The 10311-nt window shown below is 36.6% G+C and overlaps 1 protein-coding gene across 1 annotated transcript; it reads left to right on the plus strand.

The window, feature by feature from the left end:
• Positions 1 to 831: 831 nt before the first annotated feature.
• LOC311290415 (extracellular calcium-sensing receptor-like) lies at positions 832 to 4240 on the plus strand (the record flags this gene model as incomplete). The annotated part of the gene is made up of 6 exons (XM_084408869.1): positions 832 to 1046; positions 1233 to 1524; positions 1729 to 2520; positions 2686 to 2913; positions 3040 to 3163; positions 3333 to 4240. 6 exons carry the CDS (start codon positions 832 to 834, stop codon positions 4238 to 4240), a joined length of 2559 nt encoding a protein of 852 aa, XP_084264995.1.
• Positions 4241 to 10311: the final 6071 nt, after the last annotated feature.

The following is a 10311-nucleotide window of genomic DNA, read 5'->3' on the forward strand; positions in this document are numbered from 1 at the left end:
TTTTACATACTTTGCCGAAATTTATATGTTGCTAAAAAGGCTTATACTGTATGTTCGTTATCTTTGACTTATGTTCATTATTTGTAGTGTCTGCTTGTTTCCATCTGCTTTTCTGTTTGTTTGCTTGATATAGCCTAATAAGCTGATTGCTTGTTTCTTTTGTCTTGTCTACTATTTGTATTATTTTGTGAAGCGACCTTGGGTTCTTGAAAGGCGCTATAAAAAATAAACATTATTATTATTATTATTATTATTTTGATTGGTTTAATACAAGTTGTATACGTATGCAGGTTTTGAACCTGTTTGAACTGCTAATGTTGAGAGAATGAAACATATTACTGCACCAACACATTTTAAATAGATTTTAGTGTGTGTAATTTATTTTAATTTAATTTATTTTTATTTTGTATTTATTTATTTTTCTAGCAAATATATGTATATAGTACAATCATGAAATGATTTCAACAAAGATAATTATGCTTTTTTGGTTATGTTCACCAAACTAAAGAATAGACTTCATAATGTTAATAATGGCCAACATCAGCAACGAAAATTAAAGTGTACTGCTCAAATGACAACAAACTCTCATTTCTAAATAATGATCATACAAAATAAAGATTAGACAAAAAAAAAACATGTTAAACATTTTTTTTTTTACAGCCTACATTTCCTTCATGTCAGGATAGAGCACCTCCTTCATAAAATGTCCAACTATTTTCCCAATGAGGTTTAGTACCATTCATCGCTATAAATATCACAAAATCATTCCTGTTCAAGCCATTGCAATTTCATACTTGCCACGTATCTGAGTTTCATCAATTCAGTGGGTGGATGGAGCCATTCTTTGCACTCATGCACGTAGTAATGACCATCATTACTTTCACCAGAGCTAATGAAACTACCTGTACTCTGCAAGGACAGCCTGTATACCCTCAGTTATGGAAAGATGGAGACATCATAATTGGAGGTGTTTTCTCTTTTCATAGCAGCTGGGAGATCAGACAACTAACATATTCTGTTACACCACCTCCACTGAAGTGTGTCAGGTAGGCAACACCTAAATCAGTGTATTTCAAAATCTTTGGCTCGTTTTGAACATAAATGTTCTCACCAAATCAACAAAATTTAGACATGACTAAAAGTTTCACTATATATAGCTTTAGAATATTGAAATATAATATTATAATTCAGCGAAATGTAATGAATGTTTTTTTTTTTTTTTTCTAACCAAGTCTTAACTATAGAGACTTCCAGTATGTGCAATCCATGCTTTTCGCTGTTGAGGAAATCAATAACAGTTCCACTTTGCTACCTGGGGTCTCATTAGGCTACAAGATCTATGACACATGCGGTTCAATGGCAATGGCTGTCAGAGTAACTATGGCTCTTGCTAATGGGCATGAGAACACAATCTCCGATGGACCCTGCACGAAGCAAACATATGCACAAACCATACTAGGAGACACAACCTCATCAGCATGCATGGCGATGGCAAAAAGTATTGGACCATTCAGTCTTCCGATGGTATTAATTCCTATAGTAGTAGTAGTTCCTATATGGCAGTCAAGTTATTTTATTTAAGTATTGTTGATTTTTATAACAACCACCACCACTAATAATAATAATAATAGCAGCAGGTACATTTATTTAAAAAAATAATATTTTCATTCAGAAAATGTAAGCCATTGATTACTAAATAACATGTCACACTATTGAATTGTTTCTTAGATAAGTCACTATGCCACCTGTGAGTGTCTCAGTGACAAAACCAAATATCCTTCATTTCTTCGAACTATTACAAGTGATTACTACCAGAGCAGGGCACTGGCAGAACTGGTTAGACACTTTGGATGGACCTGGGTGGGAGCCATAAGAACAGATGATGATTATGGTAATAATGGGATGGCCACTTTCACAAAGGTAGCTGAACAAATGGGTATCTGTTTGGAATATTCTCTCCCATTTTTTAGAACCTATCCTGAAGATAAAGTAATGAGGATAATTGAGCAGATTAAAAGCTCTACTTCGCGAGTTATTGTGGGATTTCTTGTGCACTGGGACTTGGAAGTTCTGCTGCATAAATTTGTTGAATACAATATTATTGGTTACCAGTGGGTAGGTACAGAGGGCTGGATCTCTGATTCTGTCATTGCCAGTCTGGATAAGCACCACATTCTACAAGGGGCCATTGGTCTGGCAATACCCAAAACACAGGTGACCGGTCTAAAGGAATTTATTCTAGACATTAAGCCACTGAAGTCTTCAGGAAGTGCTATTTTTACTGAGCTCTGGGAAGCCCTGTTTCAGTGTAAATACTCCACCAAGAATGAGTCAGTGTCCACAACTGCATGTACAGGAAAGGAGGAACCATCCCAGATGCAAAACACTTTCACAGACATGTCATTAATGCCCATCTTCAGCAATGTGTACAAAGGAGTATATGCTGTTGCTCATACACTGCATGACCTTCTGGGCTGCAAGGAAAAATGTGCCTCAAAGAAACAGATTGATCATTTAAAAGTGGGTAAACACTAAGTTAATATTTTGTGAAGAACTTTATTAAAATTGGATGGACTGTTATACAATGTTATTGTATAGACTAAAAATGAATTCAAACGATTTCTTGAATAAAACATTTCAGCCAACGACTAGTTAAATATTTTTAAATACTGTATTTTTTGTCAGTTTCTGAAGCACCTACGGAAGGTGCGTTTCAAAACCAAAGATGGCGAAGAGATTTACTTTGATGAGAATGGTGAGGTAGTGGCAAAATATGAGGTAATAAATTGGCAACCAAGTACAAAAAAACATGATGAATTTGTCACTGTTGGCCTTTATGATGCCTCTCTTCCCTTGAAAGATCGTTTGGCAGTGAATATGGCTTCAATTGTATGGGCAAATAATATAACAAAGGTGAGGATAAAATGTGAAATGCCATAACATTAAGTATATTATGTGTGGTGATGATAATGAATCTTATAATTGCATACATACAGTAATATGTTCAAAAAGTGTATAAAGTTGAAATCCATGTTACAGGTCCCGGGGTCTGTGTGCAGTGAGAGCTGCCCCCCTGGCACTAGGAAAGCTGTGAAGAAAGGAAAACATATATGTTGTTATGACTGCATACCATGTACAGAGGGAGAGATCAGTAACACTACAGGTCTAGTATAAATGAATAAAAAGGACGGTCTCAGTGTAAATATAGCTACAACTTGGCAAAGTTATCTAAATGTTCAATGGAATAATTTCAGAAGTTTGCTGAATCTATCTAATCTTTATTTGTGGTACATTTATTTTAAATATTATTTTATTTATCGCACCTAATATAGATTCTATAACATGCCTGCGGTGCCATCAAGACTTCTGGTCAAATCTGCAAAAGGATGGATGTGTTGAGAAGGAGACTGAATTTTTGTCTTTTGAGGAGATCATGGGAATCTTGCTTACAACAATTTCAATTGTTGGTGCAGTTTTAACAATGATAATTGCATTCATATTCTTCAGATATAAAAATACCCCAATTGTGAAAGCCAACAACTCAGATTTGAGCTTCCTGCTCCTTTTTTCACTGATATTGTGTTTTCTCTGTTCTCTTACTTTCATTGGTCGGCCCACTGAGTGGTCCTGTCTGTTGCGCCACACAGCATTTGGGATCACTTTTGTTCTCTGTATCTCTTGTGTTCTGGGGAAAACTATAGTGGTGTTAATGGCCTTCAGAGCTACACTTCCAGGAAGTAATGTCATGAAATGGTTTGGGCCTCCTCAACAAAGGCTCAGTGTTCTTGGTTTCACACTCATACAAGTACTTATCTGTGTGCTTTGGTTAACAATATCTCCACCCTTTCCCTTTAAAAATCTAAATTATTTCAAGGAAAAGATCATTTTAGAGTGTGATGTAGGTTCATATATAGGTTTCTGGGCTGTACTAGGTTATGTAGGATTTCTTGCACTTTTGTGTTTCATTTTGGCTTTTTTGGGCCGTAAATTGCCTGATAAGTTCAATGAAGCCAAATTCATCACATTCAGTATGCTCATATTCTGTGCTGTATGGATTGCTTTTATTCCAGCTTATGTAAGCTCTCCTGGAAAATTTACTGTGGCAGTAGAGATATTTGCTATTTTAGCTTCAAGTTTTGGCTTACTTTTCTGCATTTTTCTCCCAAAATGCTATCTGATTTTACTTAAACCAGAGAAGAATTCCAAAAAGCATATGATGGGCAAAATGGCATCAAACTGACTGACTGACATCAACTGTGAATTGATTTTATAAAAGCACATTTTACTGCAACTTTGTATTTTGTAACAAATACATAGATAAAATGTAACATGAAATGTCTAACATATAACAAATATAAATGTTATTATTAGTCATGTTAATATTATAATAATATTAGTAACTATGGAAACAAACTAGCAATGGAAAGAAAACAGGAACTAAACACGGAAGACCAAGGCAGAGTCAAAAGAAGGCTGGGAACCAAGGCAGAGATAGAGGGATGGAGAACCAGGGCGACGCCACTGGCTTGGAGGACCAAGGCGGAGCAGGAGGAATGAAGGACAAACATTGTAAATATCGTAAGATATAAGTAAACAAACAACAACAACAACAGCATTAAAAAAGTCCAATATATAGTATAACAAATTAAAATGTATCAGAAACACAGAACACATTTGTTAAAATAAGCTTGGATTGTTAATGATATCTTTGTGTCCTGGGATGAAGAAGATGGGCTCCTCCTTATTTTGCTTATATTTGTTATGAATGAATGAATGAATGAATGAATGAATGAATGAATGAATGAATGAATGAATGAATGAATGAAATGGGGGTAATTATTCTATGATTATTTATTGCTGTATTGTAAGGAGAGCAAGTTGGATGAAAATTGATTTATCTATTGTATAAAAGCAAAAAAGTATAAAATGCAAAAAAAAGACTAAAAGTGTTGTATTATGCATGCCAGAAAAGTAGTTGGCAATGTCACTCTGTTAAGAAAGACTACAAGCCTGTGCACATACACATTCAAACTTGCATGCCAATAAACTAAACACATAATACACATGTGCATGCCATCACTGTTTTCACAGATTCAAGTTTTGAAGTTCACTCAGAGATGATAACGGTATCGTTTTCCAAAACTTTAACTTTGAAACCTGTTTCAAAGTTTGCATTCTCAGGCCACCAAAACGCCGTTGTCATATAAATGAACGCTTTCATTTGAAAACTGTGTTGTGTAAATGGCCCCTAAATTAATAACTAATGATTTTTACAGAGGAAATGAATCAACGCTGAACTTACTTAAACTGGACAATGACTTTCTTCTAGAGCCTTGGTGATTTATGTAGGCGACTACAGTAGTGTTGTCCACCCGCACTAGGACATAGTAGTGCCTTAACTGTTGGAGTAAGTACTTCAGGGTCAGAAATATAGTCATCAATTCGAGAGGGTTGATGTGCCAATTGAGATGATAATCTCTCCAGATCTCTTGGGCTGACCGACCATCTTCGACCGCACCCCAGCCCACACGGGAAGCATTTGTCATTAGCATCTTGCAAAAAATGGATATTGTTGGAGCCATTCTAATTTGCAAAGGTATGCAAACCCCTAAGTTTCAGTCTGGATCTGGGAATAGTCAGGAGCAGTTGATCAGAGGACTTAAAAGATCTAGCAGATGTGTACCGTTTTAGTAAGACAGCAAGGTATGGTGGCGCCAAGCCATTTAATGATTTACAAAAAAAGAAAAAGAAAAAAAGTTTATATTCAATTCTGAAACGCACCGGCAACCATATGCTAATATGCTCACGCTTGCGATAATTTGTCAACAGTCTAGCAGCCGCATTCTAGACTGCCTGCAAACGCAGCAGTGCAGTCTGGCTAACTCCCATATAAAGAGAGTTAAAATAGTCTTGAATAGGCATGAATGACTTTCTCAAGATCATTAATGGAAATAAAACTCTTTACTTTTGCCAGAAGTCAACAGCGTTTATTTGCTTACCAAATATAAAAGCTTGGTCAAATAATACACCCTGATTCCTCACAACTGCGGGGCCAGTGGACCAAGAATGAGATTAGGTGGCACAAAATTATCGGATGGCCCAAATATAATGACCTCTGTTTCATTGTCATTAAGTTTTAGAAAAAATTAGACCATCCAGCTTTTTATGTCATTTATACAAGCTAAAAGAGGAGTTACGGCACTCTTGTCATTATGTTGCAGTGGCAAATAAATCTGCGTATTGTCAGCATAGCAATGAAAATAAACACCATACTTCTTAACAATAAATCCCAATGGAAGCATATATAATGAAAGCAAAACAGGAGTAAGAATGGACCCTTGAGGAACCCCACAAGTTAGTGGAGCTGGAGTTGATAAAAATTCATCCAGATTAACCTCAAAGCTTGTTAGATAAAAATACTTAATCCACTGAAGGGCAACTCCCCGAAAACCAACATAGTGCTCCAGGCGGGAAACCAAGATACTATGATCTATCTATGGTATCAAATGCTGCACTAAGATCTAATAACACAAGATTGCAGAAGCTCCAGAATCAACGCTTAATAAAATATCATTATATACTTTTAAAAGTGCTGATTCAGTACTATGTTGTGCTCTAAAACCTGGGCCCTTGGACGAAATCCCCTGGCTCTGAGCCACAGCTGAAACGGTCTCATGTGCAGAAGGCCCAGAACTCTTTGAAAGTAATTTCCTGACCTAGCCTAATATCGCTCAGGGTGTTGAAGATGGACTCGACATGTGCGGGGGGACAGCTGTGCCCGCATGGTTACTGAGTACCATACTAAGCCTAAATACGTTGTCCTCTGGGCAGGAGAGATAACAATTTTCTTGCCGTTGAGTCTCAACCCCAGAGATACAAGATGAGTGAGGATGACAAGCCGATGTCAAAGCGCAAGCTCCTCAGACTCGGCCAAAATCAGACAGTTGTCTATGTAATTTAATCTGTTAGTCTTCACCTCCACTTTTTTAAAAATCCCAAGAAATGGCATACCCAAACTAAAACAGATACAGTTCATGAACCCTTTGCACTAAAAGCATTTTAGTAACAAAAAAAAGCAATTTGACTTTTTTTAATTTAAGTCCCTGAAAATTTGAAACCAGACATATTTATGAAGAGGTATTTGAAAAGTGCTTGAAAGAGGAAATTAGTAGTGCTGTAAAAATTAAAGCGTTAACGTTTAGCTCGTTAAAAATATTTCACGTAATTAACACGGCATCCGCTTTCCTCCGTCATCTTTTGTCTAGCGGTACATTATATGATCATGCTCTTATTCATGCGAATGCTTTTAATCCATTCAAGCACGATAAGACAACCCCCCTTCCTGTTCGCAGGAGTGATGAGATACTTAGTAGATTGTCCTCACTCAATGGCTGGTTGTCTAAGTGGTGTCCGCAAAATAATATAGAATTCATAGACAATTGGAAAAGTTTTTGGGGCAGACCTGACCTGTTGAAAAGAGATGGTATTCATCCCTCCTGGGATGGTGCTGCTCTTCTCTCTAGTAATATGGCACATAGTCTTAGAGCTCAAACATGACAATCTGTGGCTCAGGTCAGGAAGCAGACAGACTGGCTAAACCGACCGTCTGCTAGCTGTCTCACGTCACCAAGGTCAGATAAATCCCATCACATAGAGCCTCTTTCACCTAGATATCATCATACAGAGACTGTGTCTGTTCCCTGAATTAGGACATACAAAAAACTTCCAAACCCGTCTTAGGGTAAAAATTGTATTGATGTTCAACAAATAAAAAACAGATATAACACAAATGAGCAAATGATAAAGCTTGGGTTACTGAATATTAGATCCCTTACTTCAAAAGCACTTATTGTTAATGATATGATTACCGACTATAATCTAGATGTGCTGTGTTTGACAGAAACCTGTCTAAAACCAAACGATTACATTACTTTAAATGAGTCCACCCCACAAGATTACTGTTATAAACATGAACCTTGTCTGAAAGGCAAAGGGGGAGGTGTTGCTGTAATTTATAGTAATATTTTTAGAATTACTAAGAAGTCTTTTTTTCAAATATAATTATTTTGAAGTGTTGGTGCTTAATATAGCAATATATAGTGTAAATGATAAATCATGTTTGAGATTTGTGCTGGCTACTGTATACAGGCCACCAGGGCACCATTCAGACTTTAACAAAGAATTTGCTGACTTTCTATCAGAGTTAGTACTGGTTGCAGATAAAGTCATAATTGTTGGTGATTTTAATATACATGTAGATAACGAAAAATGATGCACTGGGACTGGCATTTAAAGACATTCTTTACTCTATTGGAGTTAGACAACATGTGTCAGGACCTAGTCATTGTCGTAATCATACTCTAGATCTACACGGAATCACTGTTGTTGCCGTTGAAATTCTGCAGCAGAGTGATGACATCTCGGATCATTATCTAGTCTCGTGTAAACTTAATTTAGCCAAGGCAGCAAAGCCGACTCCGTGTTACAAATAGGGCTGTCAAACGATTAATCGCGATTAATCGCATCCAAAATAAAAGTTTGTTTTTACATAATACGTGTGTGTACGGTGTATAATTATTTTCTATATATAAATACACACACATGCATGTATATATTTAAGAAATATTTGCATGTATATACTGTGTATATATATTTATATTATATATAATATATATTATGTATAAATATTTTATATATAAATAACACATTTTCTTAAATATATATATGCATGTGTGTGTATTTATATATAGAAAATAATTATACTCCGTACACAGACATAAATTATGTAAACACAAACTTTTATTTTGGATGCGATTAATCGCGATTAATCGTTTGACAGCCCTAATATATTGTAACTTTTCTCTTTTTGTTCTTCGATTTAGTTACTAATGAGAGTTTATCACATAGATCAAATTATTGTTTAATGAACTTGAGCACATAATCTACTGTTTTTTATTTATTTTTATTTTTTAGGTGATTTATTCCCCCAATTCTGTGGCACTTTATAACAATAATCCAAATGAAAGACTAGAGAAACGGTGTCTTTGATTTCACACACACAAAAAAACAAAAATCAAATGAAGGTTCTTATCTGAGATGAAGTTTTGTCCTGAGAGAAAAATGAAGCTATGCAACCTGAAAAAAAAAAGCATTGAGTGCGTTGAAATTGGTTTCCATGAAGAAAAACATTGAGTACTTTGAACTTCTTCTCTCTTCTTTAGAATTGTCCTTTCAGGCTGGAGACAACAAAATAAACAAATCCACTCCACCACAAAATCCTTTTGAACCAATAGGCTTCCCAATTCACCCTAAGACGCATGGTAAACGAATAGTTCTTAACATTGAGCTTAAAACCCTACGGTTTCTCAATGAGTCCAAGTTTTCTAAGGTAGCCTCCAAGAAACATGTGCTCCCACTACCCACAAAACTAGTCTCGCGTAGCCAGACCTTCAGACTGACGGCTGAAGGTCTGGAATTCATAGCAGCTTTCTTTGGCCAAGGCCCGCCCATAAGGCCGTTTGACCGACATGTCAAACAACCAATTACAGTTCGTTTCGTTCAGCGTCACGTTTCGGGGCGTGGAAATGTCCCCACAACAACAGACCGGCGTGCAACAAGTCAGTCAGCATAGAAAATCAAAGAAGGAGAAGAAAACAAGCAGTAAGTCATTGATCTGTTCGTGCACGGATAACAATAATGGCGTCTGCATTACCACATCTGATCAAAACACTGAGTAAATCAGTAGGAAACGCGTGCAGACTTTGTTCAGAGACCTTCAAAGCATCTAAAACTAACAAACACAGATTATTTCGTGGACACGACTCTAAAGACAAAGCTGAATTTACTATTGTGCTGGAGGAGTTTGTTGGCGTTCTTCATGACACAAGTTTGGCGATCTGCACATCTTGCCGAAGTGTACTAATGAGGTACAATAGTGTTTCCAAAGAAGTTGTACGACTGAAATTGCATATAAATGACATGTGCAGTAAGACAAGACAGAAACGATGCGCACCATCAACGCCAACACAACTGCAGAAGAGACTTGCAATTTCTGAATGCAGCCCTGCGAGACGTGAATTGTTCGATCTACCGTCGCCAGAGGTAAACAATGCGTCAACATCTGTACAGGATACTGTTGGTAGTCAAACTGTCCTTATGTTTAAGTCGTCACAGAAAATGCCGAAGAGGGATGTAAAGAGACCTATGAGGACACTTGTTAATAATATTACAAGGGGACGCTACAATGCTTTGGCCAAGAATTTAATAAAAATTCCTGGCCAGTCCAAGTTGGTCATTGATGTAGTCCTCAAG

The sequence above is a fragment of the Rutilus rutilus genome, assembly GCF_951802725.1.
Source record: "Rutilus rutilus genome assembly, chromosome: 5".
In the NCBI taxonomy this organism is placed as follows: Eukaryota; Metazoa; Chordata; class Actinopteri; order Cypriniformes; family Leuciscidae; genus Rutilus; species Rutilus rutilus.